At 44.1% G+C, this 23,900-nt stretch overlaps 1 protein-coding gene across 1 annotated transcript in view; it reads left to right on the forward strand.

The window, feature by feature from the left end:
* RRP9 (ribosomal RNA processing 9, U3 small nucleolar RNA binding protein) overlaps positions 1-21,501 on the forward strand; it is a 220,574-nt gene extending 199,073 nt beyond the window's left edge. The window contains exon 15 of the mRNA XM_069206752.1: positions 21,278-21,501. Coding sequence (XP_069062853.1) covers positions 21,278-21,383 — 106 coding nt within the window. The 3' untranslated portion in view covers positions 21,384-21,501. The remainder of the gene's footprint in view (positions 1-21,277) is intronic.
* The last annotated feature ends 2,399 nt before the right edge of the window (positions 21,502-23,900 follow it).

Below are 23,900 nucleotides of genomic sequence, written 5' to 3' on the forward strand. Positions count from 1 at the left end.
TTTTACCAGAGCCATTCTGAAACAACGCTCCAGTTTCAATTGTGTGGAGCGACATCTCTGCCAGATGGAACTTAAATATGCCAATGCTGTTCTCCGCGTGGCTTGTCCTCCCAGAGGGAACACAGTTCTTCTGGAGTCCTCAAAAGGCATGGGACTGGATAGATGCATTTACAGGCTAGCCCCAGTCGGAGATCCCTGAAACACAGGCTGCAAATGCAGAAGACGCTACCAAGGATGGAGACACACCTAGGGTACCCCCACCAATATTCTGAAGTTCAGCAGGGTCAGTGGCTTAATCTGGAGGTGGTGGCAGCAATGAGCAGAGGCGGGACGAGTTCTTCAAGTTTGATTTGTGATGATGACACTGTAGACTTGAAGCCTGAGCAAGTCACCACCTCCTCGGCAGAATTAGACATTGTAATGCCCAACGTGACACCTAAACAGCACACAAACTTGCATAAAGCTGTCGAACTGTAAGACTCCTTTATGTTAAGGGGAAGGGTTGTAGACACTTCTTTTATCAGTAGAGAGATTACCCGATTGGGCCCCATAGATCTGTCAAGATCTCTCTGTATATAAATGGGATGGCGGGGTGTAGGGCATGGTGCTCACCATAAACTACTGGAAGTGTGAGGTCGGAGAGGAGGGTGCAGCTGGATTAGTGCGTCCTCAGATACTCGTACCGGTTAGGTGTAGATAAATACTAGATGGAGGTGTGCATGAATGGATAACTATGGTTGTGTCTCAGAAGAGGGAGTTCCCTTTACGGACTAGGTTGTCTCACACACATTATAGTGTCATGCTTCATCATTTGACCACCTAGCCTCACCCAGGTAAGATAGTACTACCTGGGCGGACTCAACTTCGTTGTTAAAGGGACTGTCAAGGGAGTGCTGAAATAAATCTTACTGGATAAATAACAGGGATCCAGATGAGGTTAGGAATAAAAATACCGTACGTATCACCAGTCCTGGTTGGGTATTTGTAATACAGGGTGCTCACCACTGTCCTCTTCCCCACGTTGCGTTAAGCTTTAGTGAGTTAGTGAGTGCACCCACACAACTTAGCGAGTACACTTGAACTTTTGAATGAGGGAAGCCCAGCTACTTATCCTGAGGGGTGGGTGATGGTTATTTTACTGTTTTATGTTTCCAGGGATATGTCTAGTGCGCTAGGAAAGTGTTCCTGGAATTACTGGACATGGGAGGTCCTTGGTCTCCAGAGTTTGAAATGGATTTATAATTTGCAGTGGCAACCCCCATAAGTTACAGAATATTGTTAGGGGCATGCATACAATGACCGAAAGATATCAAGTCTTTTCCTACCTGCATAGGTGAGAGATCCAAATGGCACTCTTGCAGGATACTCATCTCATAGCCAAGGAGGGAGAAGCGCTGCATTGCAGGTGAAGGGGACAAGCTTATTATACAGTATATTCGACCTATGCACGAAGGGCCATGATAGGGATATGCCTGGGAGTCCCTTTCCAACATACAGAACAACTGATAGATCCAGCTGGCAGATATGTCCTTGTCACTGGTCACCTTGATTGCCTAGATATAACCCTGGGTAGCATGTATGCCCCAAACGTGGACCAGGCAGGGTTTTTAGCTGAACTGTCGGGGCCATTGGCCCCCCACTTTCTAAGTTCTATCATATTAGGAGGGGACTTTAATTGCTTAGCAGACCCTGTCTTAGACACACACCCCTCCCCCCCACCCCCACACAGGACTCCCCAACCATTAAAGTGGGCTGCACGTTTTCTGTCTGACAGGTGAGGTGGGGGTTGGTTGACTCATGATGCTCACATCACCTAGGAGAAAAGGAGTATTTTTTTTCTTTCTTTTTTTTCTCACCAATCCACGATCTGCACATACGACTAGCTGCATTGTTGTGCACACTGGGCATAAACAGCAGTTTAGTCTGTGCCACACGGTACCTTGCTGGAACCATATCTGAATACAACTCACTGCTCATGGGCTGGGGATCAGCGAGAGCCCAACAATGTACAGGGAGTGCAGAATTATTAGGCAAATGAGTATTTTGACCACATCATCCTCTTTATGCATGTTGTCTTACTCCAAGCTGTATAGGCTCGAAAGCCTACTACCAATTAAGCATATTAGGTGATGTGCATCTCTGTAATGAGAAGGGGTGTGGTCTAATGACATCAACACCCTATATCAGGTGTGCATAATTATTAGGCAACTTCCTTTCCTTTGGCAAAATGGGTCAAAAGAAGGACTTGACAGGCTCAGAAAAGTCAAAAATAGTGAGATATCTTGCAGAGGGATGCAGCACTCTTAAAATTGCAAAGCTTCTGAAGCGTGATCATCGAACAATCAAGCGTTTCATTCAAAATAGTCAACAGGGTCGCAAGAAGCGTGTGGAAAAACCAAGGCGCAAAATAACTGCCCATGAACTGAGAAAAGTCAAGGATGCAGCTGCCACGATGCCACTTGCCACCAGTTTGGCCATATTTCAGAGCTGCAACATCACTGGAGTGCCCAAAAGCACAAGGTGTGCAATACTCAGAGACATTACCAAGGTAAGAAAGGCTGAAAGACGACCACCACTGAACAAGACACACAAGCTGAAACGTCAAGACTGGGCCAAGAAATATCTCAAGACTGATTTTTCTAAGGTTTTATGGACTGATGAAATGAGAGTGAGTCTTGATGGGCCAGATGGATGGGCCCGTGGCTGGATTGGTAAAGGGCAGAGAGCTCTAGGCCGACTCAGACGCCAGCAAGGTGGAGGTGGAGTACTGGTTTGGGCTGGTATCATCAAAGATGAGCTTGTGGGGCCTTTTCGGGTTGAGGATGGAGTCAAGCTCAACTCCCAGTCCTACTGCCAGTTCCTGGAAGACACCTTCTTCAAGCACTGGTACAGGAAGAAGTCTGCATCCTTCAAGAAAAACATGGTTTTCATGCAGGACAATGCTAGATCACACGCGTCCAAGTACTCCACAGCGTGGCTGGCAAGAAAGGGTATAAAAGAAGGAAATCTAATGACATGGCCTCCTTGTTCACCTGATCTGAACCCCATTGAGAACCTGTGGTCCATCATCAAATGTGAGATTTACAAGGAGGGAAAACAGTACACCTCTCTGAACAGTGTCTGGGAGGCTGTGGTTGCTGCTGCACGCAATGTTGATGGTGAACAGATCAAAACACTGACAGAATCCATGGATGGCAGGCTTTTGAGTGTCCTTGCAAAGAAAGGTGGCTATATTGGTCACTGATTTGTTTTTGTTTTGTTTTTGAATGTCAGAAATGTATATTTGTGAATGTTGAGATGTTATATTGGTTTCACTGGTAATAATAAATAATTGAAATGGGTATATATTTTTTTTTGTTAAGTTGCCTAATAATTATGCACAGTAATAGTCACCTGCACACACAGATATCCCCCTAACATAGCTAAAACTGAAAACAAACTAAAAACTACTTCCAAAAATATTCAGCTTTGATATTAATGAGTTTTTTGGGTTCATTGAGAACATGGTTGTTGTTCAATAATAAAATTAATCCTCAAAAATACAACTTGCCTAATAATTCTGCACTCCCTGTATGCCTACATGGCGATTGAAAGCAGAGTCACTTGAGGACCCTGTGTATAGGGAAACAATAGGTAGAGTAATATGCCAGTACTTTGAAGATGACGTAGGCACAGCATCCTCTCCCCTTGTGGATTGGGATGCCTTAGAGTGTGGTTAGAGGCCGATGAATGGCTGAATCGGCGAGAGGAAAACAAAAAAGTTTGCTGAGCAAGTCGAGAGGCTTTGATGCTTTGACTAGAAGAACTGTATGATAAGAGCACACGCGGAGAGGGATTGCACGGGCTCACTTTTCGCGTGGATGGCGAACCTGGCAAAGAGGGGCTCAGTGGACCTAGAATTAGTCTGACCACAGACTTTAAATCTATAGGCAAGAAGCTATCATTTGGAAGTTCTGTCACTTTTATACTGACCTATACCACAGCACAGTAGACTGACCAACTGCAGATATTGAGGGCTTTCGTACTCCTTTAACAGTTTCAAGAATCCCATCAGAAGAATCTGAAACACTGGAAGGAGAAATAACGCTCTAGGAGGTATGCACGGCCATTAAGAATATGGCCAGGAAAGGAACAAAACACAGAGTACGAGTTGGTTCCTGGCTGATTTTTACCTAACTTACGTTGTGGACCTTGCCTCCAAACTAATGGCTCTCTATAAAACCTCCATGGACACAGGAGTGTTATCAACTTCTATACAGAAGGCTCTGATAGTCCCACCTCCTGAAACCCAGAAAACCACCTTATGATAAACCGGCATACAGACCACTATCACTGTTGAACAATAATTATAAAATCCTGAACAGGATCTTGGCGACTCCGCTCCTTCTTCACATGACTTCTCTTATTCACTCTGATCAGGAGGGATTCATCTCTGGTTGCAGCACAGCACTTAATATATGTAGATTCCGGGCCCTAATAGAAGCTGACACCTATGATAGGATGGAAGCAGAAATGTTGCTGTGGATATAGAGAAGGCCTTCGACAGCCTTGAGAGGGCCTTTCTCTATCAAGTTACGGAGCACTTTGGCTTGGAACAGGGATTTGTGGTCTGGGCCAGATTACTGTATATTGATCCCATGGCTCAGGTACGACTGGGATGTACAATTTCGGAATTTTACAGGGTAGGGATGGAAACTAGGCAAGGGTGTCCCATATCACTATTCTTTGCTTTTTCAATGGAGCCACTGGCTTGCTATGCCAGGATGGGGAGTGTGTACCTGGGCCTGCTGTTGCCTGTATGCAGGTGACATTTTAATATTTCCACAGAACATTTCAGAGGCATTTTGAACGCTAGAGGGCCTTTGGAGCCGTTGGGCTCCCTCTCGGGACCAAGGGTCAATTGGCATAAATTTAGATAGTTCCCCACGAATGCTGGCTGAGATCCCCCAAAGGATCTGGTGGAGCTAAAGTAGGAGCCAACTTGCTGACAAAATTGTCGGGTGTGTATTTTATCATGAAGCCGCAAACTTGTTCGAAGGGAATGTAGGAGTGGCTATTTGTTCACTCAAGTCAAGTATTAAGTTTAGGGAATATCTCTCATTGCCTTACTAACAAGCATTTGCAATGCAAAAGGTCTAGCATTTGCTTGAGTTAGAGCTATTGGCGCTGTAAATGCATAACTGGACTTTTCTTGCTACATAAATTGGTCAACCCTACCGCATAATTTGGTCCTCTCTTCCACATAATTCCAATGGCCCTGCATATAACTAAAGGGCTAACAGGCCTACCGGAATATTTCAAACAAGGCCCTTAAAACACTAACTACTCCTAGCTGTAAAACAAAAGTTCCGGCCATAAGAGAGCTTAAAAAGACACTGAATGGTGGGAGAGGTGGTTATTTTGCAGTCCCCACTAACCTAGTGTGGGGACCCACAGATGATCTAGTTAGAAAGAGCACGTCATGTTGAGTGTTTTGAAGGTGGCCCCATCGTCTTAGAACCACCACAGGCTGAGTTATGAGCAAAAATGGTTTGTAAAAGGAATGCCTTGCAAAGCATTATTTGGCAAGTTTCCCTGAGTGGAGTGAATATTGTAGTATTGGCTCTTCACTCTTCCAGGTGAGTCGCTTTGAGGATTTTTGTGTTTTTACTTAAACAGCTGCAGTGCTCCAATACCTCTGATCGAGTTTGTGCTTCAAACTGCCATGGCTGCCATGGAGTGTGAAGGGGGGAGACAAAAGCAAAGTTTAAATGACTAGTTCGAGTTCACGCTGTATAAAACTTCATAGCGCCATGGAGCGCGAAGAAGAGAGACGAAAGCAATAATATGACGTAACTTGTAGTCCTGCAACTCGCTCCAATACCACCGATCGAGTTCATGGCAGCCATGGCGCTGTAAAGCTCCATCCAGTGTGGAGTGCGAAGAGGAGGGATGAGAAAATAGTAGTTCACACTAAAGTATATCGGCAATCATGCAATATTCCATGTAACGGGGGTCAGTCTGCAAGCATTTGCAAATTACATCAAGAGATTTTTGAAAGGCAATCCCAGGAACGAATGAAAGTGATGGGTGTGAAATGGGCTTGGTTAAAGCCCGCAGAATAGATTGTGTTGAAAATCAGTGCATGCCCTCTGCTATGCTCAACCTAAAAACAATTGCCCTCCCCGCTTGCTCTATCACTTTGTTGTACTCCCACTTTCCCACTTTAGATTCCTTGGGCGATGTTCCAGGAAATTGAAACGCTGCTTATGGCTTTTATATGGGTTGCTAGCCACAGGCATGTGGCACTAACAGCATTATGGAGATAGTTGAAGATGGAGGTCTTGTGGTCCCCGCCTTCGAGATGTACTAACTAGCTGCACAGCTTCAGTGACTGACGCAGTAGACGGCTCGCCCCTGAGCATTAAATAGGCCCTCTTGTGCCCAACTTACACTGCCTGGCCAGAGCTTTTCTTAGAATCATGCACCCCAATGAGACTGCCACCACAGAATTTCAGATACTGTAGTGCTGCTGGATTGGAAGTCTTCAAAACATACATGTAAAAATAACCTACTCTCCCAGTATTCCAATGAGACTACTCGCCATACTCTTCGGTGGAGGGGACTGGCAAGGACTAGTCGAATAGGAGACCGCCGGAGCAGTGACAGTCTGGCCTCTATTCGAGGCCAAGGCTTTCCTCCCATTTGAAGAATTTTGCGTGAGACACGTCCTGCCACAAGGCCACTTTCTCCTCCATAGAGCAGTTACAACAGCGATACGTAAACATTGGGGATCGAGGCTAAGAGAACCACCGCACACTAAAAGCTGCTAATACTTGGTGATATTGGCGGACACCTTTAGGGCAGTTACCTACTTGTACCAAACACCCAGGGGAACATGCTGCTGCCTCGAACTGCTCTTCGCACTCGTTGGGAGGATGGCTTGTGGGGGGTAGCTATACCAGAAGGGGACTGGGCAAACCTACTTGATAGAATGCCTAAGGTATCTGGAAATGCCAGGTTTAAACTTAAAAATGTATATGTCCTACATAGAGCGTACCTCACAACTGAGAAAATACACAAATGCTATGCCTTGGGTGAAGCCCGCTGCGCTAGATGTGTAGAAATCTGGCCTCCAACTCGCCACATGTTCTGGGGATACCCAGTGCTCACGGTCCACTGGGGAGAAAGTACTGGAAAGCTTTCTGAGATTGTGAAGAGGGAAGCCCCATGTTCCCCCGGGCACTGCCTATTGCACTGGTTTCCACATACAGCCAAAACTAAAACCACACCCAGATTTCAAGACTTGGCCCTGCTACTTGCAAAGCGAGAGAGAGCCAGGAATTGGAAGGCCCCACAGAGACCCAGAGTGGCGGTGTGGGGAAAAAGAGCTGGAAAGGTGGGCAGGCTACAAGGGTTCTGTTCTCCGACGAGAAGCCAAGCACGGGAAAGGCTCACTTGATGTGGGCAGGGCCTGGGAGGCACTAGTGGACTCCATGTCCCTGCCTGACCCCTCATCACCACGACTGACGCCCTAGCGGTAACATCCATAGCAGACATTGACGCTACACTAGAGAGTTGGGTTAGGGGAGGAAGCATACCCCAGATATTGAGGAGACATGAGAAGACACAGAAAGGGGATGGAATCGCATTTGTGTAGTTGTTGTCACTTGGAAAACGCATAGGCGCATCTCGAAACCGGGCATACCGGGGGTTGGTCGGTGTCGAGGGATGAACACTGGCTTGAATTGAGGATATTAGTTAATTGAAGTTGATGTGATGTAATTAGTAATGGAGGGATACACATAGCAATATCGGATGTACTTGTTTATCGTCTTGCTGAAAACCAATAAAATCTGTTAAAAAAAAAAAAAAAAATCTGCAAACAAAAAGCATTGGAACAAATGGAAAAAAATAATATTTCCTCTTCGGGAAGAGTAAACGCAAGGTATTGGGTGGAATGGGGTTTTAAGCTGTAGTGAAGTCCCTCAGGGCACGCACATTAGCCCCCCCCCCCAAAAAAAAAAAAAAGCTGGGGAAGCTGTACCCATGTTAGCAGCCACCTGCTTTTACCTGCTGACCTGGCCTCCTCATCACCTTTTCTCTTTTCCCCCGTCTGCCTTTATTTCCATTTCTATTAAGGCCAGAAGCAGGCCACGAGTGAAAAGGCATTGGGTAGACACTAGACATCTGAAAATAACTGTTGAAGGGAATCTAGTTAAATTGTTTGTGTTCATTATAAATACACTAAAATGAACACCTGTCGTGCTCCTCTCGGAGAAGGTTAATAGTGGAATGACACTAGTTCTTCTACGAAATGGTGCGTGAGGGAAAGGACAAGCAAAAATGTTCCTAAGGGACCTGGAGCCACCTTTCTTCCTGGCATTGAAGCTGTCCAGAGAAGGTCAGGCCAAGCTGACAGGTCCCATACAGCAGCCCACCCTCACTGAACATACTGATTGGCCAGGCTGAGTCAGAAATACACTAAACTGAATACCTGTAGTGATCATCTCAGAGCATAGTATTTAGCGAAATTACCATGCCAATTGGATGCCTACAAAGAAAATTCACTTTTCTTCAGTGTGATCCATTGATTTCAATACGGGTGATACCTTTCCTTTAAACATAATGTGCAACCTGTTGCTCATAGGTTTTCAAGGAAACTATAACTGGGAATAATTTAATGTACTGGTTTCGCTGTGGATGTCGCTACCTAAAATTTAAATGTTCGTTAGCATGGTCTTTTTGGGTCCTTTACGGGGGGGGGGGATCTGATCTGACGATTTTCTTTTCCTATTTCAGCCTTATTTAAGCTAAGTAGGTCTTGTTTGTACTTACAAATTGTAGATTTGAATTCATTTATTCTGTTGGTTTGTGTACAGATATTTGAGGGCAGCCAAAATCAATTTTGGTCTGGGTTGGATATGGCTCTTCGGAGGTTGAAAGAGAAGATGGAGTGTCACTGGCTGCAGTCCAGTTTCGGCAGCTGAGTTAGTCTGAGAATTGTCAGTCCTTTTGGCAGTAATTTACTGCGGTATAGATTTTTCTGCAAACCCGAGTGGCAACTGCATTTTCAGGGTCTTTGATATGGGAGTATTTAAAACTCTTATCTTATCTTGTTTTCTTTTGTTTTTTTTATTCTTCTTCTTCTAGAAAAGAGTACCATTTTCAGTCAGTCGCAACGTTTGCATCCCTTTGCTCACCACACAGGTCCATTTCCTATAAAAAAGAATGTGACTTTTGGAGTATCTTGTGTGTTTCTGCTGATAAGCTGTGTTAGGCGATTTTGTCTGACCCAATGTGACTGGTTTAAGCCTCATGTAGGGATTTTTGGAGTCTGTGGTAAAATGGCAATTTGCTATTTGGGACAAGCCGTCTGGTTGGTTTAAAAAAAAAAAAAAAAAAAAAAAAAAATTGGCTTATCAAGAACTCAGTTGGCTTTTAGTCCGCCCTTTTGCTTTCCATTGGTTGGAATTGTCACCCCATTTGCTTACTTTTTATTTGATTATTTTTCTAGCCATCTGTTTCTGTCCCTCCCCTGCAGCATGGGCTCTTTCCCATCCTCTTAATTTGACTGACTTATGTCCTACCACTGCTCTCTTTTAGAGAGCTTTTTTTTTTTCGTTAAGCACCTCTAAATACCCCCTCCATTAGCTCCGTTTTTCTCTTGTGTACTTAATCCCCACCAGCGTTCTCTCTCTCCTTTTTGTGTGTTTCCCCATGGTCCTCGTGTTGCTGTCAGCCTCATGTACTCATGAATTGCTTGCTCATATGTAATTTTTTCCTCCACGTTTTCATCACATCCTGTGTTTCTCCTCCAACCCCATTTCGCACTCTTCCTCGTGCTATCCCTCACCCCCAACCCTCTCCTCCGTTTCCTCCGCCTGGCAGTTTTTTCTTCCTTCACCCTCAAACATCTTCAATTTTATTTTTTATTTACCAATTCAGGTGGCGTCAGTTATTTTGAATCAGTAACTGCAAATGCTTGTTTTGGATAAGGGATCACACTGTATACATTTTTAGGGTAACAGCTCTGCCAATGGCATGTTGGCAGTCCCGTATTAGAGTGCATCTTTGATAGAAATGAGTGAACATAACTTCACTATTTGAATTGGTGAATATGTTCAGAGTTGTCGAGTGATTTTAATTTTTTACGAATTGCCATGTCAGTCCTGGTATTTGAGCCTACAGCGCACTGGATTTTGAGACTTAATTTAATGTTTAACGTTTTAAGGACGAGCTCAAAATTTAACAATCTAAAATACTCTGCACAAAAAACCACTGCGCCTGGAGGTGTCACACCCGATATTGGGCCAATTGTTACCTGGGTATGAAAAAAATAAAACACAAGTGAATAGCCATTTTTGTTAATTTCATTTGACTCCCTCCGAAGTCCCTTAGGCATTTTTTCTGCTTTGCTTACAATATTTCTTTAAATTCCATATGATTCCATTTCTTATGAGGCAACTGCTAACAGGATAAAATCGAAAGATAATAAATGGTATATGGATTATTTTTATTTTTTAACATGTCCCTCGCTTGAAGCGTTGGCTCGCTTGCAATGTTTTACTTAGCAAGTATCTAGTAATAGGTTGATGAGGACTATTGCAAATCAGTTTTGTATATACCTGTTAGTGGTTGAGCCATTTTGGAGGGTTGGGGTAGTTGAATTGTTTTACCCAAGGTTGGCTTTGGATTAAAAGTTTTAAAGACCATTGGCCTAAAACAATAGGCATCCAGGTGTTTTATAGATGAAACCCGGGGGGGAATTCTACTGCAGACCTGTGCTTCAACTACAAGTTGGTGTGTAACATACATCTCTCTTCAAAAGGTAGCGAAGCACTGCGTTGGGGCAAAGGCAAGGAATGCGGTTAATGAGTGATTGGAAGGGAACGTGGGTTCCGAGAGGCTAGTTGAGTTTCGTTATAAAGTAGTGCGAGATCTTCAGCTTATTGGTTTGAATTCTAGCTGGGCCATCTCAGCATTTCACACCTTTTCACATTTTTAAACGAGTACAATGAATTGTTTCAGATCATATTTTTCAGGTTCCAAAATAGGACTGGTTTTTAACTATAAGGGAAAAATACGTTTTTTTCTCACTTTCTGAAGAAATAAAACAAATCGTAAATCATAATTAAAACAGCTAATTGATTTTAAATTGCTATTTTGAGCTGCCCTCGATACATAGGGCACCTAGGTACTTACCCGTACGCTGAATTAATACATCCTTCTCTCCAAAGTCCTGTGGATCCGATCTTAAGTTTGAATAAACAAATCGGCACACAGTTCACTGGTGATCTAAAGAACACTGCCCAGCAGCAAAGAAAGATGACTCTCGCATAGTTGTAGTTCTTTACTATATTTTGTCTTTTTATTTTTTAAATCGAGCTGGTCTTTCAGAGAAATCTATCTCCAAATACTATTGTGTGATGGCTGACTATAGGGCATAAGCTATCTTGTGGGGCCTTAAATTAACCGAAAGTAACCATAATTGACATTATTAAAAAATGAATACAATTTTTTTCTAGCTTTCGGGTCAAGAATTTTCAATTATTTTAAGGACACGGAGGCGAAGATTATGCTTTCTCACTCTTTACTGAAAACCACAGCAGCCAATCAAAATTTTTAAACATCAAAACTACATTTCCCAGAAACATTAATAGTCCATACACTGACCAATATTTATGTCCTTGTAAAGTCCTTCCTCTTTCTTTGCAAACCCTTAGTGACTTATCTTTGTGAAACTCCAACCGTACTGGAACCGCAGCTTAGTATTGAAAACCCCAACAGGCTCAAAATTGGATCCATAATTCCGTTTGAAACTTCTGGCTTCATATGTGAACTTACACTTCATTTATTGTCCTATCCTAGGGACATAAAGACATGCTAATACCACAGCACTTGGTAATAATAAAAACAAATGGGTGCGCATACGAAATTCAAACTATCCCCCAAAAACATTTATAATGATATCAGGTATTCATAACATTACATGGATAGCTATGACTCCCATGGGTGGGATAATCCTCGCCTCCGTGTCCTTAATAGAACTGAAAAATCGTGACGCAACAGCTAGAAAATGTTTTATTCTATGGCAGGATTATGCTAGTTTAAAGCTGATTCACCACTGACTAAGCTGCATCAGCAATAGGCTAAGGGTAGAATACCTTAAGGGTAGAATCTGAAAACCAATCTGTTGCGGCCATGTGTTCCAGTCGGGAACCTATGCAAAAAGCTTTCAATACCTCGGCCCCTCGAACAGAATATGCTCCAAACTTAGTAATGTCAATTCCAGCTTCCCCTAATATCCACTTGACCCATCTTGCCCGGTTGGCCACAGACATTGTTCTATGCAGGTTCTGTAATGAAATTATTAACTGGCCTTGAGCATCTGTACGAAACTCTGTAGTTGAAGCCTTGTAAGCCTTCAGACATTGTACCACACAACTTTGTATTATGGGAAAAAGCTGGATATGAAATACGTGAAGCTGTTTTGGTGTGTCTAGAAACAGTAAGGCTCCCAATGCAGTAAATAGACTACCTGATGATTCCAGCGCACGGACATCTTAAAAAGGCCTGAAGGTTGCTAGGCATAAAAGAAGGCTAAGCTTTGCAGATAATTGCTTATGTGACAAATCCTCACTACAATGCCATGTTAATAAAAAAACGCCAAACATCTACATTCCATAAAGCAGCATACTTGGGTTGCAGGGGATTCAACATGTTTATACTGCTAAGAAGTTTACAAACCAAGGGATGTTCTGTAGGAGGCTGGCCTGGCTTGTAGTGGGTACCAGAGGTACTTACACCATGTGCCAGGTCCAGTTATCCCTTATTAGTGTAGAAGAGATGTTTCTAGCAGCTTAGACTGATAGAAGGTAGCTATGGCAAAGCAGCTTAGGCTAAACTAGGAGACATGTAAAGCTCCTACTATACCACTGGTGCCATATGCACAATATCATAAGAAAACACAATACACAGTATTACTAAAAATAAAGGTGCTTTATTTTTATGACAATATGCCAAAAGTATATCTGTGAGTACCCTCAGTTTGGAGTATAAGTTATATACACAAGATGTATGTACACAAACCAAAATAAGGTAAGTAATAGCACGAAAGGTAATGCAAGCAGTGTAGAATCACAGTAGATTGCAATAGGAGCACATAGGTATAGGGCAACACAAACCATATACCCCAAGTGGAATGCAAACCACGAATGGACCCCAGACCGATGTGAGCTTGTAGAGGGTAACTGGGACTGTAAGAAAACAGTGAGGGTTAGAAAAATAGCCCACCCCAAGACCCTGAAAAGTAGGTGTATAGTGCACCTACTACCCCCAGAGAGCACAGAAGTCGTGATAGGGGGATTCTGCAGGAAGAACAAACACCAGCAATGCAACAACAGTGGATTTCTGGACCTGAGTACCTGTAAGGCAAGGGGACCAAGTCCAATAGTCGCAACAGTGTCAAGAGTGGGCAGGAGCCCAGGAAATGCCAGCTGAGGGTGCAAGGAAGCTGCCACCGGATGGAAGAAGCTTGGAGTTCTGCAAGAAAGAAGAGGGCTAGGGACTTCTCCTTTGGAAGACAGATGTCCCACGTCGCGATGAAGCTTGCAGATGTGTTCCCACGCAGAAAGAACACAAACAAGCCTTGCAAGCTGCAAGGGTCGCAGTAGAGGTTTTTGGGTGCTGCTGTGGCCCAGGAGAGATCAGGATGTTGTCACTTGGAGGAGGAGACAGAGGGGGTGCCCAGCAACTCAGGGAGCCCTCACAGAAGCAGGCAGCACCCACAGAAGTACCTGAACAGGCACTTGGAAGGAAAGTGAACCGGAGTCCACGCGAAGTCACAAAAGGGAGTCCCACGACGCCGTAGGACAACTCAGAAGGTTGTGCACTGCAGGAAGGAGTGTTGGGGACCCAGGCTTGGCTGGGCACGAAGGAAATCCTGGAAGAGTGCACAGGATCCAGAGCAGCTGCAAATCACGCGGTACCCAGCAAATCAGTATAGCGTGGGGAGGCAAGGACTTACCTCCACCAAACTTGGACTGGAGAGTCACTGGACTGTGGGAGTCACTTGGACAAAGTTGCTGATTTCCAGGGACCACGCTCGTCAGGATGAGAGTGGACCCAGAGGACCAGTGTTGCAGTCTTTTGGTGCCTGGGTTAGCAGGGGGAAGATTCCGTCGACCCATGGGAGATTTCTTTGGAGCTTCTGGTGCAGGGTGAAGGCAAGCTACCCCCAGAGCATGCACCACCTGGAATCAGTCGAGAAAGCCGGCAGGATGAAGCGATACAAGGTTGCTAGTAGTCGTCTTTGCTACTTTGTTGCGGTTTTGCAGGCGTCCTGAGCAGTCAGCAGTCGATCCTTTGGTAGAAGGTGAAGGAGATACAGAGGAACTCTGGTGAGCTCTTGCATTCCTTATCTAAATAATTCCCCAAAGCAGAGACCCTAAATAGCCAGAAAAGGAGGTTTGGCTACCTAGGAAGGAGGATTGGCTACCAAGAGAGGTAAGAGTCTATCAGAAGGAGCCTGTGATGTCACCTGCTGGCACTGGCCACTCAGAGCAGTCGAGTGTGCCCCCAACACCTCTGTTTCCAAGATGGCAGAGGTCTGGGACACACTGGAGGAGCTCTGGGCACCTCCCCTGGGAGTTGCAGGTCAGGGGAGTGGTCACTCCCCTTTTCTTTGTCCAGTTTCGCGCCAGAGCAGTGCTGGGGGATCCCTGAACCAGTGTAGAATGGCTTATGCAGAGATGGGCACCATCTGTGCCCATCAAAGCATTTCCAGAGGCTGGGGGAGGCTACTCCTCCCCAGCCCTTACACCTGTTTCCAAAGGGAGAGGGTTACACCCTCTCTCAGAGGAAATCCTTTGTTCTGCCTTCCTGGGCCAGGGCTGCCTGGACCCCAGGAGGGCAGAAACCTGTCTGAGGGGTTGGCAGCAGCTGCAGTGGAGACCCCGGAAAGGCAGTTTGGCAGTACCCGGGTACTGTGCTAGAGACCCGGTGGGGGGGCTCCTGGAATTGTCCCCCCAATACCAGAATGGTATTGGGGGGACAATTCCATGATCTTAGACATGTTACATTGCCATGTTTGGAGTTACCATTGTGACGCCATACATAGGTAGTGACCTATGTATAGTGTACACGTGTAATGGTGTCCCCGCACTCACAAAGTCGGGGGAATTTGCCCTGAGCGATGTGGGGGCACCTTGGCTAGTGCCAGGGTGCCCACACACAAAGTAAATTTTCACCCAACCTTCACCAGATGAAGGCTAGACATATAGGTGACTTTTAAGTTGCTTAAGTGCAGTGGTAAATGGCTGTGAAATAACGTGGACGTTATTTCACGCAGGCTGCACTGGCAGGCCTGTGTAAAAATTGTCAGAGCTCCCTATGGGTGGCAAAAGAAATTCTGCAGCCCATAGGGATCTCCTGGAACCCCAATACCCTGGGTACCTCAGTACCATATACTAGGGAATTATATGGGTGTACCAGTATGCCAATGTGAATTGGTAAATTTAGTCACGAGCCTGTTAGTGACAAATTTGGAAAGCAGAGAGAGCATAACCACTGAGGTTCTGGTTAGCAGAGCCTCAGTGAGACAGTTAGGCATCACACAGGGAACACATACAGGGCACATACTTATGGGCACTGGGGCCCTGCCTGGCAGGGTCCCAGTGACACATAGACTAAAACAACATATATACAGTGAAATATGGGGGTAACATGCCAGGCAAGATGGTACTTTCCTACATGTTCCCCAACCGCTTTACCTTCCAAATTCATATGGCCCGCCAAAATCGCAGACCTGAAGTTATTAATAGTCCTGTATGCCAATCCTTGCAATGCTGGGTCAGAAAGGAAATTAACTATCTTATTAATGGTTCTCACCTAGTGATCAACACACCATACTCTACACCAACAAACCCATCTCTACCATGCAGACTTGTATCTCTTATGAGTGGTGGGTGGGGGGGGCCAGGATTGGGACAAGAAAAACATAGCGTCTTCCAAAACTCCCGGCACCTGGCAGCGTCGCTGGAAAGTTTTCATGCCATGAGAGAAGTGACCTGCTTTTGCCAGTGGATGAGGAAGACGCGACGGGTCCAAGAGCAGAGGCTGATAAGACAGGTTCTGAACCAGAAGGGCACACGCTAACTATGTCACCACGGGGAACCAGGGCTGGGCCTTTCAGAGAGCGGTCACCAAGACCATTTCCGACTACATCCTCCGTACCGGAGAGAGTACTGTCTGAATCAAGGAGAACGGGGGAAAGCCTTAGAGAAGACAGTCCTGCCATGTCTGCAGAAATGCACCTGACCCAACTGCCAGAGGATCTGTAAAATAGCAGGAGTTGAGAGTTCAGGCAAGACGCAAAAACGTCGATCGCACAAGGACTCCACCACCGATTGAGACTGTGAAACACCCAGGGATCTAGTTTCGAATCGCGACCATCCCCCAGGATGCGAGGGTTCCAATCCGCTATCATATTGGAACGTCCCGGGATGTACTCCACTGTCACATTTGTGATGTCAAAGGCAAAAATTCCTTGGAATCTCTGCTAGTACCCGAGACCTGGTACCCCCAAGATGACTGGTATAAGGGATCGCTGAGATGTTGTCCATGTGTAAAAGGATGCAAGACTTCACCTTATGGCAAGACAAAGACCGCCCGCTAGAAGCTCCAGACAATTGATATGGAGGTTCAACTCCTCTGTCGACCAGTGACCTCCTGTCTGCACTGATCCACAACACACTCTTCAACCCACCGGCTGGCATCTGATTCTATCATCCACTCTGTAGAAGATGCAAAAATGGCCCTGCCATTCTAAGCATCCATATGATTCAGTCACTATGTTCTCTCTGCTCGAGCTTTGATCGACAGTGGAATTTGTTCTAAATAAGCTAGACCTTTGCAAAAGTGCAAGATCTTCAAACGTTGAAGGGCCTGATAATGTAAGGGCCTCAGAAAAATCTTCTGAATTGAGGATGCCAAAAGACCTATTAGGCGAGCAAGAGTCCTCAATGATATAGTAGGAGGGGCGAGGGCTCTCCTCAACTCTTTCTTGATCAAATTCCATTTTGGGATGGGTAGTTTCAACCAAGCTTGTAGAGAATCCACTTGAAAACCTTAGAATTCTATGGAGTTGGACGGGGTCAAGCTGTATTTGTATAAATTGATCAGAAACCCCAAATCTTGTGGGGTCTGGATCGCCAAAGACAGATGCAACCGAATCGTCTCTTCGCTTTGCACCGTGATTAGACCATTGTCTGAACAAATAAAGATGACACCCTTTTCTCGGAGGAGCTGCACCACCAGTCGTAAGAGCTTGGTAAAGCACCAGGGGACTGAAGAAGGACCAAATGGGAGGACAGTAAACTAGAACTAGTGATCTCACCAGCGGAACTGTAGAAAGGTGGGGGGCATAAAAGGGAACTGTTAAATAAGTCATTTAGGTCTAATCCCACTAGCCAATTGCCCTCTTGCAAGAGGTCTGTTAAAAGATGGATACCTCCCATTTCGAAGTGGCGATACACTATCCAAGAACTGAATGACTTTAGGTTGAGAACCAGACAAGAGCCACCGCCTTTTTTCGGTACTAGGAATATCGTACTCACGAATTTCGCTGGATGGGGATCCGGCCTGACAATCATTGTTTGGAGAGCAGAGATACAATCTCATCTATAAAACCGCTCTGTGAAACGTGTGGGGTGAGGAGGAACTGTTTGTTGTGGGGTGGAGTAAAACTCTAACCTGTAACCTAGAGCTGTCTGTAGTACCCAAGGGTCCTGCGATGTATGTTCCCACACTGCAAGGTGTCATTGTATCCTCCCCCCCCCCCCTAGAATCAGTTCTGAAAAGGGAATGACTCACTGCTTTGGTTGGCACCTTTATAGATATTCCCGCGACCCCTCCGGGCCCTGCTAGGGTACAATCCTGAGGAGGATTGGTAACCGCCTTGGGCCCTGGTGTAGCCGCCAGAGGTATGATATGATCCACTGCCTGGCGCTCAACCTCAATATTGTCTGGCCCTGGTAAAAAGGCCCCCACTGAACATCTTTTTCATAGATGTCTGCACCTTATCCCGGGCTGAGAAAGTGACAACATATTTCCCAAGTCTTTAACAAATTTGTTACCGAAAAGACCATTCGCCATCGAACCTGCCTCAGCGCAAGCCAGCTCGTTGCCTAAACCTCATTAGGGGCTGTGTAAATGGCTTAAGAGCCTTTATAAGAGCCTGATTGACAGAGTCCTGGACATGGTTACCCAGCTTGGTCAGTCAACATCAGTTAGGGTGGAGGGAGCACCTGCCAGTCCCCTAGGCCAGAGCCTTAATGTTTTTGCGCTCCATCGGTTGTTTTCAGGCGATGCCCAAAGAGAGAGAACCTTGTGCGCTCTTTGCTCTACATGGGGGCCGATCTGACACTAGGAGAGTGATGGAAATGGCCCGCATGAACCAAGGACGGACTACGTCCCATCTCCTCACAGCACCCACAGCACTTGTGCACAAGAGCTCGAACAAGGGCCCAAGCCCTTCAGCGTTTATTCGCCCCGTCAGGCGTTCGATAAACAAAAGGCACTGAAGCGCTGACAGGCAATGGAGTGTGGGGCCAGGGAACGGAATGCCGACTACTTGCTCCGCGCACCACCAGTCACGAAAAGGATTAAATTCTCTGAATGCATTGGCAAACCCCGCTCCACTCGGGCCAGTGACATAGCAATAAGGTACAATTAATGAAACAGTACAGGAATAGTAAAATGTAAGAAACTAGCCTTAACTCTGGTTGTGAGCAACAAAGAAAGAGGGAGGACTGTGTTTACAAGGACATATACATAGTAGGGCTGACATGAGATTTGTCAGTGTATGGGCTACTAATGCTTCTGGGAAATGTAGTTTTGATGTTTAAAAAGTTTTGATTGTCTGCTGTGTTTTTTCAGTAAAGAAAGAGATAGCATAATCCAAAGCCTCCAGTCCTGCCGTATAATCACCTCATCATATCCGGTCACCCTTCTAAAAGAACAAAAACAAAAATGTATCCAGTGTCCTGCTTGAAAGTTCTTTTAAGCAGTCAGAACTACTGTTTCTTATGTGTTTAATATTCCTGGTGCTTAGGACAGGACTTCTTGCTGTATTGTGTTATTTCCTACTTAAATATAATCTTATATTTAAACTTTTAAGGGACATCATGCGGAGTGTTTCCATCTAAAAAGCTTCTTACCCAATCATTTATATTGACTCATTTTAATTCGAATTTCCACTGAAGTCTGACCAATTTACTTTGGGAGAAAATACAGCACAGCAATTGCAAAGATTCACACAGTGATTTATTTACATTACGAAAATTTTATGTGCAGGAAATAATGGCCTTAATTCGTAATCCATCTTCAGAATTTGAAACTTTACTGTTACACTAAACATGTTGTTTACCCCTTAATGTCAGGCTAAGGGTGAAGCAAGACTTTCTGAATGTAACTCTTTTGTTCTCACCCTTCTTACGTTTGCTTTGCATAAAGCCTTTCCAACGTAATTAGCACAAACATGAACTGAAATATATTCTATGGGTTGTGTCAAGAGTTGAAAACCATTAGAGTTTAACTTTTTTGCCTGAATATGCTTGAAAAATGACATTTGTTTTATTGACGCTGTTATGACAGACTGAGTTCACACATGGAAATGTGCCATGCTTTCTTACGTCACGAATTGCTGCATGATGTCCTTACGAGAAATATTCAGAGAAATGATCATTATTTTGATGCTTGCAGATTTTGAATGAGCAAATTATGTAGGTTCCTCGAATATGAGGTGAGAGCCTAATTCTGGGTACTAAAGCCCACTTTTTTTAATTTGTCACTTATTTCTGCTGACTGTAGACAGGGCTAAAAGTGGACCAGGTCCCTCCAAGTCTCAGACCTTGAAGTAATTAAAATCAGACATTGAAAGTAGGTTTCTGTCAGGACCTGTTTTCATGTCCTTAACTTAACTGGTAAAAACACTAACTGATTTCTGAACAATGAATGTAAAAAACATTGAAGTAATTCATGACTGCTATTTAGTTCCTGCTTATATTTTACGTTTTACTTTGCATTCCTTAAGAATGGTTTCTATTTTTAAGATGTTGTGTATCTGATTGTTCTTGTATAGTGCATATTTTGATCTGAGTCACCACAAGGTGTTTATAAAGGGCCGCAATTGGGAGCCGTGGAATTGAGTCTGAAAGCAGTGCAAAATTTCTCTGCAGTCAGTCAGAAAGGTGTTCAGAATACACGTTCATCCATTCCTTGGCCTCTGTAGAGAGCACAAAGAGCAATGATCACATATTACAGTTGCAGTTGTGATTCTGTGCAAATGTGTGTGGAGGAGCTACACAGTTGTCAATATTTTGATAAGGCAATAAAAATTCAGTGCTTACAAGTGAGTGGGTTAGTTGTGTGTTTGGGTGGTGGTGAAGTGAACAAAGTGTATTCTGGGAAGAGTGAAAAGACTGTGGTTAAGAGGAAGATGAGTTTCAAGATCTGTAGATGGCTGAGATGCGGAGAGAAAAAGGGCCTACATGTCTAGCATAGCGTGACCATAGCAGGAATGATTGAGACACTCTGTAGACCACTACTCCTGCCACAGTAAAGTTTAATTCAGTCTCCTAATTTTAGAATTCAAACATTTTTTAATTTTTACAACAAAGACAATATTACTTGGTGATCTTAAACAGATAACAACCATAGACCAAACCAACGGACAAGACTGTTTTTAGATGTATTTTTGGCTGTATGTCAGTAGTCTTATCTATCTGAATGCAATAAAAGATATCTCAGAGGAACCAAAATACTCACTGTGTGGCACATTATGTGAATCACAGAAATGTTTGTCCAAGTCACACCCCTAAGTACACAGGCCGTGCCCCTTTTAGATAACCTACCACCGCCCACACACTTTTTTCATCCCACTTAAAGCCCTGACTAAAGAATATAAAGAAAACACGTTGGAATACCGGTCTCGTGCAATGCAATTAAAGGGTAGCGGAGCAGTACTAACACCATCTGAACGTGGAGTGGGTCAGTGACGTACACCTGCTAATGAGACCAGGTGGAATGTCTAATTATATGGAGTCATTTTCTAAGCTTTCTGTTCCAAAGGTCCTCATCCTGGTAACAGTGGTATTCCAAGCTGTTCTTCACTTTAGTCAGTGTACATATCTTCTCCCTAAGACACCCAGCTGCACTTATTGTTACCAAGCTGCATTTTCCTAAACTCATGCTCATAACCTGCATATGGTCTAATTTATTTTCTCTTTCTTCAAAGGTTGGGACGCTGGTGGCGTATTAAGGAGGCCAAAAATGGGTTGTACATAATTCCCCTGAAGAAATCTCCTGCGAGTGGCGTAGAGGAGCCCAGTGAAGCTCCATAGAGATCCTGGACACCCTTCTAGTCCCCTTCCATCAGAGATCCCTGAGGCATCAGAGTTTATTTATTACTGGTTACACATGTTGTATAAGAATGTTTATTAAATTCTTTTTTTTTTTTTTAACTAAATGATAAATTGAGTGTTAATTTAAGTTCCTTTGTTTAATGGATAGCCACTCCATTGGCCTTAGTTACCTTCACTTAGTTTATTTACAAAGCTGTGTACTCACATGAGGAGTACGTTTTTGGTATTGAACATACCACCATTACATAGTTTTAAACCTTAAGTTTGTCAAAAGCTAGGTTTTTAAAGTTCTGTGGAACTCGAAGGGCCTTTGATATCTCAAGTAACTGTCAGGACAATTTAAACACTAAGCATGATTGGACTCCGATCCTCTAACAAGCCATGAGGAGGGTCTGGGTGTCCTCTACATACATACGTACGTACGTACATACAACCATACCTACAAGCATACATACAGTTAACTATTGGCAATGATTACAACAGGCAATAGATTTCAGGTAAAATTTAAAAAGTAGCTTGAAAACAGAATCCTACTTGGATAAACTGTGGACTCTTCGCTAAGAGCAGTTCTTGATTTGGATAAAAGATGAAGTAAATGCTCAACAGTGTCCACGTAACAGGAAGGATTGGCTAGTCAGTAGCACAGTCCTTAATGCCTCTATGGTGCTGGCATTTTAGTAGTATCCAGTGGTGTTGAGGTCCACAGATGTGGAAGGATCAGGGCTGTGACACTGCTACTGCTAGCCACAGCATTTCATTTTACAGTATGAACTCTTCTAAGTTAAGATGCCCTGAATTATTCCACTGTGTAGTGGTTGGATGCGGGACTGTCTCCATTATGTAAGTGTATTTGTTTTGGTTTTTTTTTTTTGGAGTGGGGGGGAGAGCGGAGAATGGGTGGTCCTTTTCATCACTCAGTGACTTCGACCCAAAGCCTACATTCCCCCACTGCTGGACTTCGGTTTCTTTTTGACCACCTGAGTATTCAAGAGCTTGCCGAGGGAGGAGATGATATTGACACTGATATCTAGAGAAGTTGATGTTACTCAAAATTGTACCTAGAGAAAAATAGGTTGTTGATTCTGGCATTGACCAGCTCTGAGAATGTTTACAGGAGAGTTATCTAATTGTGGGTCTCCTCGAACCCATTATAAAAATAATTTACAGAGCAACTGTTTGCTGGTATATTATAACATGGACAAAGCTAGAAAGCTTTCCAAAAATCAGCTGCTCCCAATGCAGTGACACTTAGGATACATTTCTGGAAAGGGCCATGAAGTTATATCCCCACATACTATACCAGGACTGAAATTGAGTTCATCTGGTACTATCTGGATTAATGAGATCATCTTGTGACCTGATGCATAAATTATATTTTAAGTAATCATCTTTAAAAAAAAAAAAAAAATGTTTTTCCACTGAGAACTTGAATCTACAGGGGAATGATGTGCAGGTCTTTGAACTGGAGAGTCCAGAGTCCTTATTCCAATGATCTTTGGAATGAACCACAAGCCGTACTGAGTAGTTGGTAGTCAGAATGTCAGTAGGGTATTGAGGTATGGAGTGAGGCCCCTTTCACGGCCATGCAATGCAAGGTCCACCAATAAAGATACTTCAGTAAATGATTGAGAATGTTATGCTTGGGTCTGTTTACTCAGATGATGTTGCACCATGAACACACCTAATGGAGCTGAAAGTCACTATGGAACCTGTCCACCAACTCCTTCAATTATATTAGAATTACAGGACATCCTGTAAACTTGTGTCTGTTAGATGAGACTTTTTCTGGTTTATGATCAACCCCAGATCCAAGAGTGGCAACATGCGGGACTAGGTCTTGACTTGCAAGTCCTGTAAATTGGAGTATGGATTAATGGCCTGTGAATGAAGATGGGCATCCACTGTTGGAAGAAACTTTGTGAACATGCTAAGAGCAAAATGCAGGCAATCATCTTAGTTTAATCTGAGAAACTGATGATGCTCTTTCTTGATGGGGATGCAGAGGTTTTATGACTGGCAACCAGCCTGCCATCTGCTTGGCCTCCACACTTTGCATTACCATATGAAACTTTCTACTAGAAGAAACGTTTTAGGTCATAAAAATCTAATACTTTCCTAATTAATACATTCTTTCTGTGGCAGAGTACTTGGCCTACTTTGCTCCTAAAAGGAAATTTTGAATCTCTTCCAGATGCTCTGGAGATATGATTTGCAGTTTTGTATGACATGAAATATTGAAGGAAGGGTTGGGGAATTAGTCTTTGATATTTACTCACAGCTTGTTCTTTCTCATCTATTAGTAGTAAAAGGACACTCTTCCTCTTCACTAAGATGCATTCTGCTGGAGTTTTATTTTAGCCCTTTCACCTCGTAGAGGAAGTAGATTGATGGTGATCTGTGGCAGCTCTGGAGGAGACGGTTTGTTTTAAACACCACCTTCTTGCCTGATTGCTCTGTATTTCATCATTTGGTCAAGCTTTAAAAGCTCCAGTGGGC

The sequence above is a fragment of the Pleurodeles waltl genome, chromosome 9 (genome assembly GCF_031143425.1).
Source record: "Pleurodeles waltl isolate 20211129_DDA chromosome 9, aPleWal1.hap1.20221129, whole genome shotgun sequence".
In the NCBI taxonomy this organism is placed as follows: domain Eukaryota; kingdom Metazoa; phylum Chordata; class Amphibia; order Caudata; family Salamandridae; genus Pleurodeles; species Pleurodeles waltl.